The sequence below is a fragment of the Anolis sagrei genome, chromosome 6, assembly GCF_037176765.1.
Source record: "Anolis sagrei isolate rAnoSag1 chromosome 6, rAnoSag1.mat, whole genome shotgun sequence".
In the NCBI taxonomy this organism is placed as follows: Eukaryota; Metazoa; Chordata; class Lepidosauria; order Squamata; family Dactyloidae; genus Anolis; species Anolis sagrei.
Genome location: NC_090026.1, coordinates 96,121,562 through 96,145,901, shown reverse-complemented (window position 1 = coordinate 96,145,901; position 24,340 = coordinate 96,121,562). Strand labels below are relative to the sequence as shown.

Genomic DNA, 24,340 nt, shown 5'->3' with positions numbered 1-24,340 from the left:
ATTCCACAGCCCTATAGTTTGCTGTTTGCACTGTCCCTTTTGATAGCCAGGTCATGCCCATTTTAGTAACCCTGATTCCTGGATCTGGATTTGAGCATTGATTGGATGCGAATGTTTCATATGTTTATGTCTCTTTACTTTACTTATAACTGGACAAATGCTCCATTTGATTATGTTCTTGTGTTTTTGTTTGATGGATTGTTTTTTATTGTCTTATGGACATTTGGTCCCATGTAAGCCGCACCGAGTCCCTTCGGGGAGGTGGCGGTGGGGTATAAGAATAGAGTTATTATTATTATTATTATTATTATTATTATTATTATTATTATTTAAAATGTGATCTTTTATAAATGAGACTGTTAGACCTGTTTAAGTTAGAAAGAGATAGCTTAAGCAAATTAAGACAACACTGAATAGTGGTGGCGGGGTATAAGAATAAGGTTATTATTATTATTATTATTATTATTAAAAATGTGATCTTTTATAAATGAGAATGTTAGACCAATTTAAGTTAGAAAAAGATAGTTTAAGCAAACTAAGACAACACTGAATAGCAGCACTCTTTAATGGAGACAGACATGTAGTAAAAATTCATTCTCAAAACCTAGGTAACAACCCTGCACTTTTTTTTTTACCTTCAGCTGTTGCAGCATACATAGTAACACAATTACAGCAGTTATTGGAACTGTACTTTATCCAAAGCTGAAGATAATTTTAACTTAGATACATTGCTTTGACTAAGTATAAGACATTTTAATTTGCACTCAGCTTTCTTTTAGCTTCAACAAAATTTTGTTGCTTCACATAGGTACAATCACAGATGGGTATGCCATTATAGTTTTAGCCAGATAGTTAAGTGCTTGTTCTCACAATCTAGGTTGGCATAATGCAGCTGCAGTGGACAAACAAGCTAACATATGGTGGTCCATAAAATATGCTGGAGTGAGATTTGTAATCATAACTCATGGTCTGTATGTATCATGAAACTAGGGTTTAGAGGACATCTCCAAAAAGGGTTGTTCACTCTTCTGATTCTTTTGGTTTTGCAATTGCAATATCTTCTAAATTAATCTCCTCTTGAGCTTGAGGAATGGCTGCAGATGCTTTTTTACTAGGAATCATCTGTTCAGTTCTGTCTTCACCACAATTTAGTTCTCCTTCTTTATTATCCCCAGATTCAGACACCAACGGTTCTTCACTTGCTAAAGCTGATTCTGTGGCTTGAGCTGCTTCTGCAGAAGAAAGTCACACAGATATAGCATGAAAATTATAGAATAAAACATAGCAATCAGTAACTGTATAAGAAGCTACTCGTAAAACCATCACACAGGGAAGTAACATTAGCAGAAGACTCAGAAAGAGTCTGAATGAACATAGACTGGAGTCTATTTCACAGCCTACTCTATGGCAGTGTGGGCAGAAAAGTTACTGTTACTTGCTGCCACATTGCATCTGGAAAGAGCTATCCAGCAGAACTATTTGACTGGTTGGAAGTTTTTTACACACTACTCAAGTAGAAAATTGAGATCACCTAATAGCTCACTATGAAGTATTTGTACAGCACTTTTCAGATAAAATTGCTCAGATTCACTCTGACTTGGATGCTGTAGTAGATTTCCAGAGGATACAAACTTGGCTCCTGTTTCTCCAATGCATTTCTCAATTTGTGGAGCCTGAGGATATGGACAGGATTCTTGGAGAGATTAGAGCCACCACATGTGTACTAGATCTTTGCCCCTTCTGGCTCATAAAAGAAGCCAAAGGAGGACAGGTAGAGTGGGTTTAAGGGGTAGTCAATGCCTCCTTACAACATAGCAGAACTCAACTTCCTAAAAGGATCAGTAGTTAAGCTCTTGTTGAAATCCCTGAACCCCTCCATAATGGGTATTGTTCGCTGAAATATGACCAGGATTCTTCCCTTCCTTCTTATATACAAAACAGGAATACATTTTAGCAATGTCCTGAATACTCTCTCAACTTCTACTGTGAGGGACATGATGGGAATGTTATGGTAATGGTAACAAGGCATCCCCACCTCTCTTTTGCATTTTTTCTTCTTCCTTTCTTTCTTTGGCAGCTTCCAGCTCCAGCTTCTCATGGGTCTCTTTTAGCATCTTGCACACTTTTTTGTGTGCAAACCAGTGCATTTTTTGGCAGTTCTGATCACAGTAGATCACCTGAAAAAAGACGGAGCATGTACTTATTTTGATATGAACGCAAGAAATTGTTTTTGTATATAAAGAGTCGGTTCATCTAGTTTGGTATTGTCAACTTTGACCAGCTGCAGTTCTCTAGAATTTTAGGTGGGATTTTTTCCCTGGCCCTGTCTAGAAATTCTCAGTGATCTCTCAGTCAAGCATTATCCAGGATGGACCCTGTTTTTTTTTTTTCTGAAATCAGATGAGAATGTAGTCTAACAGAAAACAATATACCCACATTTGAATGGTCCAGGGTTTGTCTTTTTATTTCTAGGAAAAATTAGAATTCTAAATCTTGTAATAAGTAGCTTAACTCAGTAAATGTAATTCTACTGTTCTGTATTTGCTCATCCAGTGCAAAACAACAACTAGTAGTTACATGCTCATTTTTGCATTACGTATTCCAGCTTATTTTTCATAGTAAAGGATAATATGGCAACTCTCTGTATGATGGCAATGGCTATGTGACTTACTGAAATCTGAAACATTTAGTAGCATTTACCTGTAAATTCTTACCATTTTGCATACTGAACATCTTTTGGCTGCACCTTTTTCCCCACATGCTGTACAAAATTCAGCCTCAACAAAGCCCATTTGTCCAGTTATGGCTTGTGTTAGGACAGAAAAAGCTGTAGGATCAGATCCCTGGGGGTGCAAAGGAAAGGAAAACATTTAGTTAGAATGCAGCAAAAAAAATGAAAAGAAAAAAAAGAAAAAAAAAAGCCTGCATGGATATATAGACACCCCAATCAATTAGAAGTGTATTTACTCTATTTAAACTCCAGATTTAGGAGATAAATTTATCTCCAGTGTGCATGTTAGCATTTTTAGAACTCCTTGTGCATGTGATAAATGAAATGGGAATTGTTTTCTTCTTCTTTCAGTTATTGGTTATTATTAAAAGTGTGAAAGACACTAGTTATTATTGTTATACAATGATTTGCACATATTGGCAAAGATGCCCAGTGAAGGATAAAGCAATTTCTGGAGGAGGGTTGTAGGATGCTTACTATATTTAGAGGAATACAAACATATAACAAAGGAACCATAATAAACCTAATTATCTGAATGCCATGCAAGAAAAGTGGTGTGAATGTTTATTGAAGATGAATAAAAATAGATGAACTTTAAAAAGACACTCACAATTTCAACTGGAGCGATACTTCTCACTAGCTGTTGCAGCAAGGTAGCTTCACAGTAAGGAAATTTTCGAATACATTCTCTGATTAACTTCTCTTGATACACTGGAAAGCCATCTTTATCTCTGCCTTTTAGTAAGCTGGAATTATTAAAATATGAAAGGTCATGTTAAGACTATTGGAAAAATTCCTTCCCTATATAATCACCTAAAAAAGGATTTAATGCTCCAAAAGGGTATCTCTAGTATCAAAAAGAAAGCTACAGAAAACTATGCACAACATGGAAAATGTACTTCTAAATTTAAATATAGTTTATATGAAATTAAAGAAATGAAATACATTTTCTGTGTTGTGCATAGCTGAATCCTTTTATACAGCTACAAAAATGTGGCATCTTTAACTGTAGCTATTTGAAATATTCTGAATGCCAAGGCTTCACCCTACTCCCAAGATCTCTGAAAGTCCCCTGAATGCAGGGGGGACATGATGGCCATGTATAAATATGTGAAGGGAAGTAATAGGGAAGAGGCAGCAAGCTTGTTTTTTGCTGCCCTGGAGATTAGGATGCAGAACAATGGCTTCAAACTACAGGAAAGGAGATTCCACCTGAACACGAGGAAGAATTTCCTAACTGTAAGAGCTGTTTCAGCAGTCGAACTCTCTGCCCTGGAGTGTGGAGGCTCCTTCTTTGGAGGCTTTTAAACAGAGGCTGGATGACCATCTGTAAGGGGTGCTTTGAATGCAATTTTTCTGCTTCTTAGCAGGGGGTTGGACTGGATGGCCCATGAGGTTTCTTCCAACTCTATGATTCTATGGCTCCAGATTCTGAGATGGAGCTCAAGTATTTTCCAAAAGAACATCAATGGAAAGCTACTGGATGATGCCACAAAGAAATACTTTAGTACAACCAGTTATTCTGAGAGATTCAAACTCATTCATGTTACAACCATACCTTTTAATTAATCCATCCAATTTATCTTCTCGTTCCTTAAGAAACATAATGCATTTCTGGAAAATACAGCTAATGTAGTGCATTTTCATGGCTAGTACTTCATTCATATCTCTCTGCTTCATGCACTTCTCACAGATCAGATCCAAAACTTTGTAGCATTTCTGCATTGCTTCAGCATCTGCCAGAAGTGGATTTTCTTTCACTAGCAACACTATCTATAGGAAACATTAACAAAAAGTAAATGGACCAATCAAGTGGTTTCCCCCTCCGGCATAGATTATTTAACGCAGGTGCTAAAGCTAACTTGTTGCTCTCTTTCTTTACATATATATTTGCTTTACTTAAAGGAACTTGATAGGCAATGTGAAGTTGACTTTTTACATGGCAAAATAGCTGCATATGTATTATAAGAATGTGATTGTGTCAAATAAATCTTTCTTTAAACATTGAAAAACAATAAAAAAAAATTCTAAGAGGCCAAGACTAGCTCCTTTCTTAAACTACAGTGCTTCACAGGACCTATTCCCAGAGATAAAATTGTCACAAACCCCCCCAAGAGCCTCATTTTGATACAACACCTCAAAGAGATTTTGTTTAGCAGAAGCAGTATAAAGGAAAATGGGTTCCCTGGGACTACAAAGACAAGCATCCATTGTTACAGTAATACAAAAGTTTTGAATGTCACCAAACATATATTTAGTTCAATGTATCAATATGAATTCAAAGCTAGGTAGTTATACAAACACAAGTAACGCCAATACTATACAATAAAACATAAGACTATTACATTAACAGTAAAAAGATGAATGTAAAAAAAGACTAAGGATGAGTAGAACTCCAAATTCACAAACACAAATAAAGCCATCGCTTTACTAAGGTTGAGTAAAGATATAAGAACAATTATTGTGTATGAGAAGAGGAGTCAATTCATCTTTCAGGAGAAGAATAAGAACATTCTTTTTACTGTGAATGTAGCAATTGTATGTTTTATTGTATAACAATGGCTTTATTTGTGTTTGTGGATTTAGAGTCTACTTTTTTTTTTGTCGTGTCAGGAGCGACCTGAGAAACTGCAAGTCGCTCATGTTGTGAGAGAATTGGCCGTCTGCAAGGACGTTGCCCAGGGGATGCCCGGATGATTAGATGTTTTTATCATCCTTGTGGGAGGCTTCTCTCATGTCCCCGCATGAGGAGCTGGAGCTGATAGAGGGAGCTCATCCGCCTCTCCCCGGATTCGAACCTGCGACCTGCCGGCCTTCAATCCTGCCAGCACAGGGCTTTAACCCACTGCGCCACCAGGGGCTCTTTATCTACTTATCCTTGGTAAAGAAATAAAACAATTATTGTGTATGAGATGAGGAGTCAATTCATCTTTCAAAGGAAGAATAAGAAAAATCTTTTTACTGTGAATGTAACAGTTTTATGTTTTATTGTATAGCAATGGCTTTATTTGTGTTTGTAGGACTACCTAGCTTTAAATTCATATTGATACACTGAACTATATTTAGTGACATTCAAAGAACTTTTGTATTAGTTTAGCAGAAGCCGCCCATATAGATAGTAGAGTTTCAATTACAACTTCCAGAATCACCCATCAAGCCTGGCCAGATAATTCTGAGAATCACAGTCCAAAAATGCACCTATTATTGTTGTTGTTGTTGTTGTTGTTGTATTTTTATCTTGCCTTTTTCTCATGGGAGCCGTTCTAATATCACTGGGAAGGGAGTTCCACAGCTGAGGGGCCACCACTGAGAAGGCCCTGTCTCTCACCAGTAGCGCCTGTGAAGGAGGTGGGACTGAGAGCAGGGCCTCCCCAGACAATCTTAATCTCTGAGGTGGTTCATAGAAGGAGATACATTCGGACAGGTAAGCTGGGCCAGAACCGTTTAGGGCTTTATAGGCTAAAGCCAGTGCTTTGAATTGTGCTTGGTAGCAGACTGGCAGCCAGTGGAGCTGACATAGCCGGGGGGTTGTACGCCGCTCCAGTGAGCAACCTCACTGCTGTCCACTGGACATATTACTGTGTCGTGTGAAAATGAGTTGCTAAAGCCCCATTAAACTGGCTTAGATAATGGAATAGCACTATCTAATGCAGGACATGATCTCACTTCATTTCCAATCTTATATTTCATAGGTTCAATATGTCACTGAAAGAGTGACCTCATTTAGCAAGTTTTGCATTTTCAGGCCATGCACAGGAAAGTAAAGTCAAAGTAAAAAAGCACTTTACCTTAACAGGATGTAAATTGGTAGTTGTAATGATCTTATGCAGAGGTCCAGCTAACTTTACAGGCAATTTAGGCTCTTTGTCTAGTCCTTGTGGTTTTGTATAATAGTCTAGTCTTTCCCGGGGGAAGAAATTGTTGATAACTGTCACGCAGTCATGCTGACCTACAAGGAGAGAACAGTGTGTCTTTATGAAAATGGGAGGAAGAAACCCGAGCAAGTAACGCATACAGCTAGCCAACCACGGATTATATTTTGAGATATGGACATGTTTTTGTAGTAAATTCCAATGAGGAACAAAGCAGAAATACCACCCTCCCCCAAGCTTCGGAGATAGGGTTTTTTAAGGTTTAAAGATCACAGTGATGAATAGCTCTAAACAACTATCCTGTTCAGTGTCAAAAGAACATTGTCAAGATGCATTTCAGATCTAGTTCTAAAATTACTTCCACATTTACAAGCTTTAGTTGGCATTTTCTAATTCACTCTACAACTCAAACTTCAAACTATATCCAAGTGGTGATAGTAACCAAGGAAATATTGCATCCTTCTGGAAAAGTTTGTATTTTATCTGAAGATTTCAGATTAGAAAGTTTAGGTACAACAAATACATTAAATGAAATCAAGGTATATTATTGCATGGCCTCAAAGAAATGATTCAAGGCCATTCTTCCATTTACCCACAAAAGCAGCCATCTGGGCTGCTGTTCTCCCCACCGAGTTCACAACATCTGTATCTGCTCCAGCCTCTAGCATCATCCAGGCAATTTCTTTGTTGCCTAAATACAAAAGAAAGCAGAATTTATTTTAATATCTTTCTGAATCTATAAAAAGCCTTATTCAAGTACATTTTTATGGCGGATTTCCCCATCCCTAATCTAATTAAACCTTTCAGAGCTTTATAAAATTGCAGTTTAGGCTGCTGTCACTGTACATTAGTCATATAAAAGTGCTGTTACATAAAGAGTGAGACCACTAGTTCCTCTAACATGAAATTGCCTATACATGGTCTAACAACACTTCTCCGTGGTTTCAGGCAGGTGTCTTTCTCATGTTTCCCTGGATATGATGGGAATTTAACCCAGGGATTTTTGCAAGGAAAGTTTCCGTTAGTAAGAAATTATTAACTCTCTTCTAGTTCCAGATTGCTTTCTTTGCTGGACACTGGCTCAGAATAAACTGGCCATGTTCACCCATAACAATGTTTATTTATTTACCATATTTATACCCCACCCTTCTCATCCCAAAGGGGACTCAGGGCAGCCTTGCAGATAGGCAAGTTATTCTTCATTAAATTCTGGATTATTATTATATTGAAACCCATCCCCACATTCAAACCACAGTTGAAATCCATGGCATTGCTTAAAACATGGCTTGTTATTTTTCAATTCAAATAAGAGTTTGTTCTTTATTTATTTGCTTCCCTTTGTGAAATTAAAGCTTTAAAAAGAGGTAGGAGAGACTGTCAGTTTTGATGTAAGACAATGGCAAACCCATTCTGAACAAATCTTGCCAATGAAGCTACATGATAATTTCACCTTCAGCACAGGTCTTGAAATCACACAACAACGAACTCCAACAATAGCTTTCTGATTATATAGAGCCATGGAATTAACCAGTCTAGAGCTTTAAGTTGGTCTCTAAGGCTATTCTATGAAGTAATCTCTGTTACATAGACCATGTTGGCAAAGGATTTTTCCCATGTCAGGAGCAACTTGAGAAACTGCAAGTCGCCTCTGGTGTGAGAGAATTGGCCATCTGCAAGGATGTTGCCCAGGAGATGCCCAGATGTTTGATATTTTTCCATCCTGGGAAACTTCTCTCATGTCCCTGTGTGGGAAGCTGGTGCTGCCAGAGGAAGCTCAACCCGCTCTCCCCAGATTTGAACTGCTGGCCTGTCGGTCATCACTGTGCCACCAGGGACTCCTTGGCAAGGGATAATAAGAGATGTACCTTAACACAATACCAGGTGAGGGAAGACTACTTTATAGTTTTTGCCTAAAGATAAGGTAGTTTAAAAACTGTTTTCTATTAAAATGCATATCTTGAAAGTAGACTATGGCCAACCCAATTTATTTAAAGGCTTAATTTTACTTTCATTTTTAAAACCAACCTAACTTTGACCACAGAATTAGTAATTAAAGTATGAAACCACTAAACATCAATTTGAAAATCTCATTTATGGTGTCGTCTGCCCATCTGCCTACTTAGGGGCAATTCTGTGTTAGTAATCTGTATGCTATAAAGTAGTCCTCCAGATATGTTTTATGTAAACACCTTCCCACATCTCTGGTTAAGTATAAAAAAGTGATGTTACATTTAATCATTGTCAATTTCCTAATGGATCTAAGAACCACTGAGTCAGCACAGATGAAACGTTCCAGCAGATGACATCCTATATATTGCCAACACCATCCATAAGGGACATATTTATTTATTTCAGTGTATTAATCTACATCTTTTCCCTCGCCCCCTGTTAATCTAAAAAGGCTTCCAGGGTAACAATGAAATCAGTATCAAATGTGACAGCCACTGCCAATAGGGTCAAAATCTAAAAGAATAACACAAAAGGAAAAGCGAGAATGAAGGAAATGTTAAGCTATATTTCCAGCAACCCTTACTTAGTTGTAGGTGAAATGAAACATACCAGCATAAATCAAATTACTCATTGCAGCTCATGCTGACTCACTGAAAAAATGGGAACTTGGTAAGTTACCACTTAAATAATTTGCATGGATTCAACACATCTATGGTAGTTCATACTAGCAGTATGGTTTTAGCCCAAACCAGGACTGGATCTGATTAATTATTTTTGTAACAAACATGACATTCACAGTATTTTACAATAAAAATATAATGTTAAAAATAGCACTGGAGAACACTGCATACAGAACAGGAAAATAGCAAAACATAAATAGAAGACTGTGACATCATTTTTGCCCATACACATTTACAGTCTTAATTTTAAAAAGAGAGACCTTGCCAGCAATTCAACAAACTTTTTGCCAGATACAGACATCCCTCCACATTTGAGATTTTCATCCCTCCACATTTGAGATTTTGACTTTTGTGGATTTGATTATTCACATATTTGATTTAAAATGTTATCTCTTGGATTCTCTAGGTCAGTAGTTCACAATCTGTTGTCCTCCTGGTGTTTTGGACTTCAGTTCTCACAATTCCTAACAGCTGGTAAGCTGGCTGGGACTTCTGGGAGTTGAAGTCCAAAACAACTGGGGGACCAAAGGTTGGGAACCACTGCTCTAGGTCAACCAATGTGACTCTATGGTCAACTTGTTCTAGCCATGCTAAAGAAATGAGAGATTTCTAGAGAGAATACCTTTCTAGGAATCATTAAATCATTCAATGTGACACTGTGTTCAGCTTTCCGCAGAAGTTGACTATAGATAGAGTCATGCTAAAAGACATAGAAATTCCTAGAGAGGTCTTCTATCAAGTTAAAAAAAGCTATTTCTTTATTTACAGTTTCCTCCTTTTACAGGGATCCTGTGCCCCTAATTCCAGTGAATGCTAAAGCTGACAGTATCCTGGAATTCCAACATATACAGTTAATGAGAGTAAACCTACCAGAAAGACCAGCAAACATCAAGGCAGTATATCCATGTTCATGTTCATTGCAATTTACATCAGCTCCATGTCGCAACAGCAGTTTGCACATATCAACTTTCCCCTTGTATGCTGCATGCATAAGAGGAGTCATGCCATGCTAATTAGGGGAGAAACAGATGCAAAAGTGTCAAAATATATTTATTTTGCTTCAGCCATATTTCAGGATCAATGAGAATGGTACTGCTTACATGGACTGGAGGGAAGGGGACAATTTATGACATGGCCTTGATATGAAAAGGTTGAACCATGGGATACTCACTTGTTACACGACTTCATGAAAATATTCCATGAACCACAATTTTTCACAGTAAACCTTTGTATGTGTTCAGCTTTAATGACACTATGTAAGCTTGTAACAAGAAGAAAGTTATAGCTTACTTTCTGTGTGGACAACTACAATCCTTTTTTCAAATGCATACTTAGAGGACAATAGTACCGGGGAAAAAACCCTTTCTGTCTAAAATGTTTTTATAAGAGAAAACATGTTTGGAACAATTAGTCATTTTGGATCTAATTACTGTATCTGCAATTAGAAAAGTCATTTTATCTAGATCGGAGAGTTAAGCAATTAAAACAGCATCTGCAGAGCAGCAATATTAAATATTTCAAATTTTGTCTTTTCAAAAGGTAGAGATTGATGTAATACTACCCTACACTAAAACACTTAACATTTTCAATAATAACAATAACATGAAGCATAAACCCCCTTGTAACATGGTAATGTAACATCACTGGCTTAGAATAAGAACTTCCCCTGAACGTTCTCCTCTTTTTCTACATTCTATTAGCCTGTTTTCCACAACATTTTAGCATTGTATCTGTATAGGATTGTCATCTTCCATGGGATGGAGGTGGAGGAGAAATCCTTGTAGACTCAGCGGTGAAGAAGTACAAATGAATCCTCTCAGAAATTCTCATTAAGGTTACAGAATCATGTGGAATGAATCAGTGGTGATTGTAGCAAGTCACGATTCCCATCTCCCACTCAAGAGCATTAGATGAAGCTCATTCCATGGTCAATCACTCGGTTAAAATGACCTCACAGTTCTTATTAACAGAAAAAATACTGATTTGTGTTATCATAACATTTTTTAAATAAAGCCAATAAAGTATAATTATTTGAGAGTAGATAACCTGCTGCTTTCCCAGATATTTTTGAGTATAATTCCCATAATTGCCACTATACCCTATGGTGAGAGATTATGTGAGTTACACTCCAAAACAGTGAACAGGCTGGTCCATGTTCCCTGTGCTCAAAAATGTGCTTTTTCTGTGTGCACATTCCAAATTATTCTCTAAACCTAAACTGTGGAGTGTAGAGTCCTACCAATGTTGTTGGACTGCAATTAGTTCTCACCACTGGCCATATCAACTAGGGTCATATATTCCTCAGCTCTGCTCAAAGAGTGCAGCTTAGAAAAAAACCAGGACATTCAGACATGTATCAAAATGTTCAACCAAACGTGATCTAGTCTAGCTGGACAACACTGCTTTCAGTATTTAGATAATGATGTCTGAAGTTTTGGCAAGGAAGGAGTTCTAGGGATATGATTTTTTTCGGCTTTCTGGTATGCCCAGAATATAGAAGTCATTGAGAATGTGATGCTGCTTTAAACCTACCTTGAGCACTATGATGCTGAGGGTGATAGTCACATTGAAGATATCCCATAGAGCACAATTTTGGCTCTAAAGCAGGGGCAGCCAGTTTGAGGGCTACCTAAGGTCTTTGCTAGACTTTAGTTCTCATAACCCTCAGGTTTTGTTTTTTTTTAAAAAAAAATACAAATCACCCATGCACACACCAAACAGGAATCTGACTTCAGGTTTACTACTTTGTTGAAGTCTTTGTTCAGGCCTAAAAGCAGCCCAAGGGTTCCCAAAACATGGGGAAATTATCCCCCATCCCCGTAGAACAGTGCTTCTTAACCTGTGGGACACGAACCACCAGTGGGCTGCAAGGACAAAATATGGTCCGTGACCCTGCTTCCTATTTATTTTTTAATTTTATTTCCACCCTTTTCGTGCTGCTTGCAACTCTTTCCCTGTCGCTGACCAGTCCCAACCCCTTGGATAGATCACATCAGCTCTAAATTATTAAATATGGTTTTCTGTGGGTGAGCAGATGGCAACTACTGAATGGTATATGTTCTGTATCAGAAACTAGAACTGATGTGGCCTATCCAATACAATTTTCTGAATCAGCACCCCAAATAACCAAACCAATCTAAAGTTGACCAAAAATTGCTTTGTAACCCTTTTGGTACTAATGTTGGAGAGTGCTCCCTGGTCAAAGTGGTCCCTGGTCAGAAAAAGGTTGGGAATCACTGCTGTAGAAAATGTCAGGAGGACATATTTTTAAAAATGAAAATAAATTGAGAGAGTGGGGACTAAAATAGTTGGGGAGTAAGGTTGCCTATAACAGCATTTCCTCAGTCCTCTCCTGGACTCACATGCATATTCTGTTCCCCTTTATATATACATACAAATCCAATATGCTCCATCTGGGCCGTATGAGTGTTATCTGTTTTCACAGTTCCATATGCATACAAATGCCACCTGCAATATGCAGCTGAAAATGAAATGTTTTGCCCAATTTGGCACAAGGTTCCTGTAATACACAGAGGAACAAGCTGTTGAGAGCTGGCTTTATATAAGGGATCTCTGACATTCAGCTGAATACTGCAAGTTCATAAACGTGTTGTGTGGGATGACTAGGCTCTGGGAACAAAATCATCCCCCATGTTTAAACTACTCAAAGACTATGTTCCATTGATAGTGCTGTCATTTTTTCCCCCATGTTTAACATAGTGGCCGCATTGGGATAAAGTTAAGTAGGATTAACGGGTGAAATAAGGGACATGGATACTGTATATTTCACAGCCTTTTAGAATAGAGAATTTCAGCAGCTGTAATAGAAGCAACATCTGTTGAAATTCCTTCTTTTACACAACCATTAAAAGGACAAGATCCCATATTTCATCTGGTAATCCTAAAATTATACCATATTTTGTTACAAAATATGGGAGGAGTCACACTTTGTAATCACACTTAGGATTACAATTCCAAACCTCCCCATTCAGTATAACCATTGGCTATACTGGCTGGGGAATTCTTAAAATCATGGAATCATAGCGTTGGAAGGAACCACATGTGCCATCTTGTCAAACCCCTTGCCATGCAGGAAAAGCACAATCAAAGCAGCCCCGACAGATGGACATCCATCCTCTGTTTAAACACTCCAAAGGAGGAGCCTCCACTACACTCAATAGTAAGTTCAGACACATGTCCTTCATGAATACAACAGTCGTACTGTCACATGTGGATTCCCTCTAGTTTGGTGTTTCTGGCCAAGCACTTGCTGTTTATAGAGAGAAAAGTTTTAATTTTCCTTACAGGCTGTTTGAAAATGTTCTTTTAATGTATTTGTTCTTTACAGAGACTAAAAAGAATATAATTAAGAAGAAAAATAAAGTTAAGCACTTACTGCATATTTGTTTATTTGTTTACAGTATTTATATTCCACCCTTTTCACCCCGCAGGGAACTCAGGGCAGATTACAATGCACATATACATGGCAAACATCCAATGCCAGTTAGGCATACAACATATAGACAGCCACAGAGGCAATTTAACCTTCCAGATGTGCCCAAGCTTTTCCAGCTTCATGAGGGAATGCTGGATTCCAGCACAGGGGAAGCTACTGCTTCACCATCATTTATGACACTGAGTCCTTTGATGGAGTACTTCCTCAATCTTCTGCACATTGCTGGAAGGTTTTGTGGGAGGAAGGGAGATTCCTGCTTGGATTTCTGTGTGAGAAACTAGGAGGCAGCAAACATACAGTGGTAGCTCCCCACTTCCTGGCCTTAAAGGTGTGTGTATGTTCTCTGATCCCCTCACGGTCTTGCCTTGGGCCAGACCTTGTTGTTTGTCCCTTGTCCTCCATCCTTGTTGGTGATTGTTGCAATTGATGGCAGTGCTGGCCTGTCATCTTTACTACACCGGTCTTTGGCACTTGCCTTCAAAGAGCTTCATGAGAGTAAAAGGAGTCCATTCTTCTTTTACATTCTCCCAGAACGGACTGAGCTCTTGTCTTTTGCCACTCTACTCAAAGAATGGGGTGGTTCTTTTTTAAAATAAAATTTAATCCAGCACCTTCATTTTTGTCACCCTCTTCTTGAAGTGGCAAGAGGCCTTTTTAATGTTGGGAAATGGCAATAGTGGCAAATGAGGTGGCTGGTTCCATATGCTGATGCTTTCTAATCTCTGTGGAATGACTCTTCACTTATCTACAGGTAATATCAAAATCCATAACTTTAATTCCAAACACTGCCCTTGAGTATATGATATTTACAGTACACTGAAAATATAACCCATGTGAGCCAAGTAAGGGACAGCATTCTACATATAAAGCCCACTAAGGAGTACTTCCTGCATGTGTATAGGGGGCACCTGTATAGAATGGCAGCTGTGCAGTGAAGGTATTTCCCTATCTTAACATATGTTTTGCAAATTTATAATAAAGATAAGGGGAGCATGCTGGTCCTAAGAATTTCCTGACAAAAAGCTGTAGAAATGTTGACCATCCCTACATATTGCATGTTTTTAAAAACCCCAAAAATAGAATAATAAAAGCAGCCAGCACTGATGTTCAAGATAACATGATGCTATTTTTAGGAAATAATACATGTGACATCCTCAAGAAGAAACTATGCAATATATACATGATTTGTAGCAGTAGGTATCCACATCTAGTTATTTAAAGTATTTTACTTTGCCCTATAGGCAAAAAGCTCTGGAGTGGCTTACGTAAGATCACTAAAAACAGGAGAGACCCTTTATGCAGGCATTTAATCCAGAGGATGCCAAGTACATGCTAGAACAGAATGAAATTGGAAGAAAAAAAAAAGAAGCAAATTCAAGTACCAACTCTTAAAGGTTAAGAGTTCCTATGACTACCAGCTGGAGTGGAAATGATTCAGGGAAAATAAGAAATTAAAATGAAGCTTGTTTCTTAGCAGAGTAGATGGTCTGAGCCTGCTTCCCATCAGTTCTTTTGCTGCTACCTGATAAAGGAACTCCTGCCAGATGAAATCTAACCCAGGGGTTCTCACTCAAACTTTTAAACCTGAGGGCCAGTTCACAGTCCCTCAGATTGTTAGGGCGCTGGACTATAGCCTGGAAAAACATGAATGGTTTTGGACTCCAATATTTCCCCCACTGACATTAGAGGGGAAATAATTGGGCAGTAGAAGTCTGTTCTGAGTAGGTGAGAGCTATTCGCTTTACAAAAGATGTGTTTTTGATGGAGATTAAAATGTTATAAACATTATAGAGATCAGTTCAGGCTGTCTCAGTGAGGTGGATTGTCATGATGAATGCTTAAACTTCATTAATTTACCATTATATATTTCTGAGAACATAGAATAATTTCCCCAGGAACTGTTTAATCTGAATAGCTCTCACACAGATTTGAACATTTTCATTTTTAAAGGAAAAGCTTTACAGGGATATTAGCCAGAACAAAATGAAGCATGCTTAACCCATTGGCTGCAATCCAGCAAAATCAGTTCTGCAAGACTTTAATTTGAAAGGTACAAACTGTGCTATGATATAGAAGTATTCCTATGGGAAAACTGAACCATAAATATGTTTCAAGAATTCCCAAACGGTAGCCTACTTAATAGACATGCATAATAAATGGGAGAGTGTTCCAACAAGGACAACCAATTACGTATTTTTTAAAGAACATAAACCACTTTTAAAATTTCTTGCTATATAATATATTGGTTTGGCTCTTGAATTAGTTTTAAGATATGGGAAACGTGAGATTTTAAAAATGTGATATCTGAAGATGGAGTTTACAAAAGACAGTATTTTTTTTCAAAGCTAACTGTGAAAACTGAAGTCAGGCATGGGCAATCTTCAGCCCTCCAGGTGTTTTGGACTTCAACTCCCACAATTCCTAACAGCCAGTAGGCTGCTAGAAATTGTGGGAGCTGAAGTCTAAAACACCTGGAGAACTGAAGTTTGCCAAGAAGAAGGAGGAGGAGGAGGAGGAGGAGGAGGGGGAGGAGGAGGGGGAGGGGGAGGGGGAGGAGGGGGAGGAGGAGGGGGAGGGGGAGGGGGAGGAGGAGGGGGAGGGGGAGGGGGAGGGGGAGGGGGAGGGGGAGGAGGAAGAGGAGGAGGAGAAGGAGGAGAAGGAGGAGAAGGGGAAGGGGAGGAAGAGGAAGAAGACTTTGACTTCTTCCAACTTCAGACTGACAGAGTTTTGGAGCACAAAACTCCCAACCTCACGATCATGTTAAAAAACAAAAGTTATGGATTGTTGATGTTGCAATCCCAGATTTGAAAAAACAACTGGAAAAACTGACATGATTTGAGGATTTAAAGATCGAACTGCAAAGACTCTGGCACAAGCCAGTCAAGGTGGTCCCAGTGGGATCGGCACACTGGTGCAGTGCCTAAAGACCTTGGCCTACACTTAAACACAATCGGCACTGGCACACTGGTGCAGTGCCTAAAGACCTTGGCCTGCACTTAAACACAATCAGCACTGGCAAAATTACCATCTGTTGGCTGCAAAAGGCCACCCTACTGGGATTGGTATGCATTATTCACCGTTACATCACAGTCCTAGACACTTGGGAAGTGTCCGACATGTGATCCAATACAACAGCCAGTATAATGATCTTGTTTGCTGTGTAGTAATCTTGTTGTGTATCTAATAATAATAATAATAATAATAATAATAATAATAATAATAATGGGAAGTGTTTGACTTGTGATTTTGTGATCCGAAACCCAGCATATATATCTCACTTGCTGTGACATACTGTGTTTTTGTATCATAATAAATAAATAAAACTTTATTTGTTTTATTTATTTATTATGACCCAGGGTGGCTCACAGGACACACTCAATAGTGCAACACAATACAGATACAACAAAATATAAAAGGTTAAAAAATGTTATATTAATAACAATAATATTAACCCCATTACACATATCTTCTTTACATAAGTGCATCTTATTTTCTGTGTAAATGCTGAAAAGGTATGAATATTCTAGCTTTACAAAATATGTGTATTGTATCTCTCTTTAGGTATGTTACATAATTTCTAAAATAAAACATTTGTAAAAGAGAAAACACAGATAGTGATAAGGACTTTGAATGTAGTCACTTTGAGATGTACTCAAGACGTAGTGTAGTTGAGCTCCTTCCTAAAACAGCTGCATCGAAGTCATACTTCCCAGTTACTTTTTTGCTATAGGAAACCTGACAAGCTGAATTTTATGAGTACTGGTTATATAAACTTGCCCAACTCAGAAAAAATGTTTTTAACCCAGTTCTTTACCTCATCCAAACAATTCACACGAACATTCTTGTTGCCCAGTAGTCTTGCAGCTTCTTCAATGTGCCCTAAAGGTGGAAAAAAAGATCACAAAATCTAAGAAACCATAAATATTTGCCAATGTACAGGCAGTCCCCGAGTTATAAACATCAGATTTACAAATGACTCATAGTTACAAATGAGGTTCAAACTACAAGAAAGGCTTCAAACTACAAGAAATGGCTTCAAACTACAAGAAAGGAGATTCCATCTGAACATGAGGAAGAACTTCCTGACTGTGAGAGCCGTTCAGCAGTGGAACTCTCTGCCCCGGAGTGTGGTAGAGGCTCCTTCTTTGGAAGCTTTTAAACAGAGGCTAGATGGCCATCTGTCAGGGGTGATTTGAATGCAATATTCCTGCTTCTTGGCAGGGGGTTGGACTGGATGGCCCATGAGGTCTCTTCCAACTCTATGATTCTATGAGGTGAGACAACAGAAAGTGAGAGAAAACTACTCCTAGGAAGGAAAATTCACTTCTGAAAGCATTATCTCAGGGAAAAGGTGTCTCCACTGAAGCTTTACCACAATTCCTTGCTTTCACAGCAAGCCATTTTTTTCAAAAATAAAATAAAAAGTGAGGTGAAATTTTCTGAACACAGGCAGAGATAGCAAAAGAAATTCCACAGGGTTGTTAACCCTTCCCTATACTATTCAAAACTTTCTTTGTTTGTCTGTCTATCTGTCTATCTGTCTATCTATCTATCTATCTATCTATCTGGATTTACACTTAAATGTATCTGTTCTGACTTACAAACAAATTCAACTTATTTGTAACTGCCTGTATTTAATAAATATTTAAGATCTTTTGCTGTGTTTTTAAATATGAAACAGGTTCAAGCTTCTTAAATTTCATTTACAGTACTTTTTTTTGGACTTCTGGTACCACTTCTTTTTGTGTATCTCTTTTTTCCATTTTCCAAAGGATTCCAAGATGGTGTGGTTCTTTGCTCACACAAGCCTAATTTGGTTTTTTTTTTTAAAAAAAAATCATGCCAACTTTATAGGATAGGTTAAGTTCAAAGATACTTTAAGCACTATGCCATTTCTAAGCCTTCAATAGAAACCTTTAATAAAGACAATTAAATATAGTCATGGTGACTTGTTGTTAGAGATTAAGAAATTTGTTCCAGTCTGCAGATTAGAGTAGGCAAAGCACAGGACTCAATGCTCTAATGGCTTGACTCAATATAAGGCAGGACCCTGTGTCAACTTGAAGGGCGCCTGTAGAACAACGGTGTTCCTACATCTAGATGCTAATCTCTCCATTGTGTATAAAACAAAACTAAAGCTGTAACTCTCAAATGGCACATTAATGAGTTAATTTAGAAAACATGCACTACCCCATGAACCAATATATTGAATGGCTTTTGAAAAAAGAGTTTAAGATTCATGGTTTATTACAGAAATTGCAGTGCTGATTTCTGACTCATAGTAAGTTTAAAAGACATTTTTGCTGGTTAATATTCCTCCTCAATGCATGGAAGTAATATGGAAGTAATTAGCCTGCATTATTTTTGCTACCAGACTTATTACTTGTTAAACAGAGCTGGTGTGGAGACACCAACTAGGGATGAACAACTGGATGAAGCTAGACTCTGTTTAAGATATGTAATGGTTCTGTGTTAACATGATCTAAATACAAACGAGAAATCTTGTGAAAAGTGAACCAGATTGTAGTTTCCTTGTATACATATTAAAGAATGTAGACACACTCACATGAACTGTATTTGAACACTTATAGAGTGGTAACTCCAGGAGAACTGTGCTTTTTACTGGGTGATTGTAACTAATATGTATTGATTAAAATTATTAGTTTCTTGGCTTTGTCCATACGCTTACAAGCAATGCCTAAATGTGTTGCTTGTAAAAATATTGATGTAATAGCCGTTTCCTAATTAGAATAAAGTTTTGACTTACTGTGCCAATTAAGCTGAGTATGTGGCTGATCTCTTAAAAGACCACTACTATCTTCTGCAGCAGAAAAATGAATTCATTTTATTTATTTTATAGACTACCTTTTGCCTAAGAAATTGGCTACATTAGTAGCACATGCAAAATTGATACCAAATCAGTTGATAGCACATGAAAAAAATATGTACTGATTTTTTAAAAATGACAAATAAAGTAGAAACGCCTTAAAAGTTTGTGGATTCTGTTTTGAGCATGCAATAGAGCAGATTATCACATAACAGCTCTCATGATATCAACAAGCTGCATTATGCACATAATGGATTTTACAATATATATACAACATATGCAATTTCACACACACGTGCGTGTAGTGATTTATGCTACGATTTTGTTGCTTTCTTTATTCCCGATCTCTGTGTAGTAATCTGCCTAGAATGGTGAAACTTTGTCACCACCAGTCTATTCATAAAGGAAGGCAAATTCTGAATTCAAAACGAGACTGCAATGCCTCTTTGTTTCCAATATGCTTTTAAAAAGATAAAACCGTGAACCGCAACAAGGTTGCAAAGGAGGAACGCTGTTTAGGTTCTGCTACTGACAAGGCCTGTGCAATATGACAGTAAACAAAACATTGGGTTTTCACATTGGCAATCCAGCTCAACTTGTGTGACTTGCACTGAACCTTTCCCTAAAAGAGGAATGAAAAACTGCCCAGGGATTGGGTTAGACAGTTGCAGCCAATCCAGGGGCTGCATAAATTGCTGCCGAAGACAGAAAAAGAGATACAGACACAAGAGTAAGTATTTATGGTGTGGAATAGTACAGGGAAGCATTGCTATTGATTTAAAAGGTGAATTGCTATTTGGCACAACTCACTTTCATTGGCTGGAAAACAGAAAGATGCTTGGAGGGATCAAAGGCCACAAAAAGAGGCTTGGCAAGGCACTATCAAACAGCTATCCTCAAACTCCAGCCATCCAGCTGTTTGGGACTTCAACTCTCAGAATTCATGACCATTGAACAAGTTAACTGGGCTTCTGGAAGATGGAAATCCAAATTGTAGGATGGCTGGAGTTTCAAGATGCCTGCTGTAAAACAAATGCGGCTCAACATCACTTCACTTGCCATGGCTCAGTGCTATGGAATCCTGAGAGTTGTAGTTTGGTAAAGGACCAGCACTCTTGAACAGAGAAAGCTCAAGACATTGTAAAATGATAATACACAGGATTCCTTTGAAGTGAGCCATTTCTTTGCATTGAGCCGAGCAGTGTCAAACTGCACCAATTCTACAGTGTAGATCAGTGGTTCTCAATCTGTGTTTTGGCCTTCAACTCCAAGAAATCCTAATAGCTGGTAAACTGGCTGGGATTTCTGGGAGTTGTAGACCAAAACACCTGGGGCCTCGCAGATTGAGAACAACTGGTGTAGAAGTACTCTTAAGGCTGGTTCTGCATGGATGACTCAATGCTATTGGATCCTGGCTAAGGGATCCAGCCATGGCTCCATGCTATGGGATCCTAGGATGTGCAGCTTGATGAGGTCCCAGCACTCTTGGGCAGAGAGGGCTTAAAACGTTGTAAAAGTCTTGCTGCCAGGATCTTGTTGATTGGGCTTGGCCCCATATAAGCTGCCTTGAGTCCCTTTGGGGAGATGGGAGTGGGGCATAAAATAAAGTTATTATTATTATTATTATTATTATTATTATTATTATTTGAAACACAACAAGATGAGTCCACAGCAGACACTCTGCTGGCTGTTGACACTTCCTAAGTGTCTAGGACTGTGTGATGTATCAACGAATAATGCATGCAGATCCCAGCAAGGTGGCCTTCTGCAGCTGGCAGATGGTAATTTTGTCAGTGTGATTGTGTTTAAGTGCAGACCAAGGTCTTTAGGCACTGCACCCAGTGAGCCGATCACCACTGGGACCACCTTGATTGGCTTATGCCAGAGTCTTTGCAGTTTGATTTTTAAATCCTCATATCATGTCAGCTTTTCCAGTTGTTTCTCTTCAATCCTGCTGTCACCTGGCATTGCAACATCAACAATCCATACTTTGTTTTTTAACATGAATGTGATTATTATTATTATTATTATTATTATTATTATTATTATTATTTGAAACACAACAAGATGAGTCCACAGCAGACAAGATCACTCTGCTGGCTGTTGTATTGGGTCTATGTTGGACAACATATTGTCGAAGGCTTTCATGGCTGGAATCACTGGGTTGTTGTAGGTTTTTTGGGCTATATGGCCATGTTCTAGAGGCATTCTCTCCTGACATTTCCCCTGCATCTATGGCAAGAATCCTCAGAGATAGTGAGGTCTGTGGACAAGTCTACATAGGGACCACCAAATGCAGCGCCCAAACACGAATCAAGGAACATGAAAGGCACTGCAGACTACTTCAACCAGAGAAGTCAGCCATAGTAGAGCACCTGATGAACCAACCTGGACACAGAATATTATTTGAGAACACAGAAATGCTGGACCACTCCAACAACCACCATGTCAGACTACACAGAGAAGCCATTGAAACCCACAAGCACGTGGACAATTTCAAAAGAAAGGAGGAAACCATGAAAATGAACAAAATCTGGCTACCAGTATTAAAAAAACTCTAAAATTAAAACAGCAAAACAACAGAAGGGAAACAATCTGGGACATCTAATCACCTCTCAACAAAAGATTGCTCCAGGCACTAACAAGCCACACCAAACAACAGCCAGGCCATTAAATGCTAATCAAGGTGGTCAGTTGAAACATTCACACCTAGCTCCAGCAGACAAGAGTCCTTTTTCCCACCCTGGTCATTCCACAGATATATAAACCCCTTTTCCTAGTTCCAACAGACCTCACTACCTCTGAGGATGCTTGCCATAGATGCAGGCAAAACGTCAGGAAAGAATGCCTCTAGAACATGGCCATATAGTCTGAAAAAACCTACAACAACCCACATGTTGGACACTTCCCAAGTGTCTAGGGCTGTGTGATGTATCGGCAAATAATGAGTGCTGATCCCATTAAGATGGCCTTCTGCAGCTGGCAGATAGTAATCTTGTCAGTGCTGATTGTGTTTAAGTGCAGGCCAAGGTCTTTAGGCACTACACCCAATGTGTTGATCACCACTGGGACCACCTTGGCTGGCTTGTGCAAGAGTCTTTACATTATTATTATTGTCGTTATTGTTGTTATTGTTGTTATTATTGTTGTTGTTGTTGTTACCACTGAGCTAGTGTTTCTCAATCTCTGGTGAAGTCCAAAACAAGACTTCAACTCAGTTCTTGTGGGTTTTTTCGGGCTATATGGCCATGTTCTCTAGAGGCATTTCTCCTGACGTTTCACCTGTATCTGTGGCAAGCATCCTCAGAGGTAAGGTCTGCATCTATGGCAAGCATCCTCAGAGGTGACCTCACCTCTGAGGATGCTTGCCATAGATGCAGGCGAAACGTCAGGAGAAATGCCTCTAGAACATGGCCATATAGCCCGAAAAAACCCACAAGAACTGAGTGATTCCAGCCATGAAAGCCTTCGACAATACAAGACTTCAACTCCCAGAATCCTTTGCCATTGGCCATGACAGCTGAGGCTCCTGGGAGTCGAAGTTCCACATAGCTAGAGGGTCAGAGTTTGAGAATCACTGGGTCTCCTTTTCCTGCAGGAACAGCGACTGCCTGTTTTTCTTCCTGGGCGCAAAAGAGAGAGCCTATGGCTTAATGGCTCGCCAAGGAAGACCTGGTTTCTTCTTCTGGACGTTCCCAGGCCCGCCTTGTTTATTGTGAAGCTCCCTCAAGGCTTGGCTGTCCCTTGAACTCCCTCCGACACAGCCAGAGGCACGTTGCGCACGCCTTACCTTTCCCAATGACTTCCAGCAGCTCTTTCTCCTCCTGGCTCAAGTCGCCTTTCTTCGGGGGAGCCATGGCTGCCCTTCTCCTGATAGGAATCCCAAGATGGAGCCCTTCTTCCCTCTTTTCCTTGGCTGGATTCAGGCCTTCAAAGCCCAGCTACGGCGCGGCCACCCGAGACGGACATCTCCCCTCCCGCCGCTCTTTCCTCTCCGCCTCAAAAAACCTCTCAACCTCGCGCGGGCCGAACCACTCTCGCGCCCAAAAAAAAAAAGAGAGACGACGAGCCTAAAACACGGGTCCCTTCCCTCTTTTGAAACCCAGACCCCCCAGCAGTTGTTCCTCATTCCGTACAGGAAGGAAAAGGTGTCCCCAAAGCGAAAGAGACCCAAGTTTATATTCTTTTGTCCTCCCCCCGAAGTTGGACAGAATGGTACGTCCTGGAGGAGGAGGAGGTTGATAAGTGGCTCCGTGCGTGAGTGCGTGTGTCAATGTTGCTGCCCTTCACTTCTTCATTGTCTGCTGCTGGAAGCGTCGCTCCTTCGCCTGTTTCCCCCGTTTCTTCCTTAGAGAGAAGCCCTTTCCCCGAGAGAGGTAAGAAGGGGCCTTTTGGAGAGAAAATAGAGGAAGGAAAGAGGAGGAGGAAAAGGAAAGGGAGGAAAGGCTTGGCTGCACAAAAGAGGAGTCAAGCCGCGTGCCTTTCAAAGGGCCTCCGAAGAAGCCCCCCCCCCCCCGCTCTCTTTGCCTTGCCTGCCCATTGAGCACCTCTTGAAGCTCAAGGGTGAAGAGGAAGCATTTGGTGAACTTGGGCTTTTGTGGTTTTGTGGCTCCCAAGGTGACTCGCAAAGCCTGGCTTTGGAAGGGTTGGTGAAGGGGCAGCGGGAGCTTTCCAAAGCCGTCGGGGAGGCTCAAGGGTCAGTAGGGTTTATCTGCAAGGGATGCCCGCTAGAGCGGTTCGATCCCGCTTTAACCTCCCTCTCATGGAACCCTCTAGGTTACTGAGGTTCTCCAATGCCATCTTTTGAATGAGCCTTTCAGCTCT

At 39.5% G+C, this 24,340-nt stretch overlaps 2 protein-coding genes across 2 annotated transcripts in view; one reads left to right on the top strand and one right to left on the bottom strand.

Annotated features, from left to right (window-relative positions):
* Positions 1-547: 547 nt before the first annotated feature.
* On the bottom strand, positions 548-23,574 carry ANKMY2 (ankyrin repeat and MYND domain containing 2). Its single transcript, XM_060782145.2, has 10 exons — positions 23,307-23,574; positions 17,504-17,568; positions 10,104-10,242; positions 7,196-7,294; positions 6,520-6,680; positions 4,290-4,504; positions 3,342-3,477; positions 2,715-2,843; positions 2,036-2,177; positions 548-1,232 (listed from the first exon to the last, which is right to left on the bottom strand). Exons 1-10 carry the CDS (start codon positions 23,371-23,373, stop codon positions 1,021-1,023), a joined length of 1,365 nt encoding a protein of 454 aa, XP_060638128.2. The 5' UTR covers positions 23,374-23,574; the 3' UTR covers positions 548-1,020.
* A 132-nt stretch (positions 23,575-23,706) lies between these two features.
* Positions 23,707-24,340, top strand: part of BZW2 (basic leucine zipper and W2 domains 2) — a 51,116-nt gene continuing 50,482 nt past the window's right edge. The window contains exon 1 of the mRNA XM_060782146.2: positions 23,707-23,892. The gene's annotated coding sequence lies outside the window, so the exon portion shown is untranslated. The remainder of the gene's footprint in view (positions 23,893-24,340) is intronic.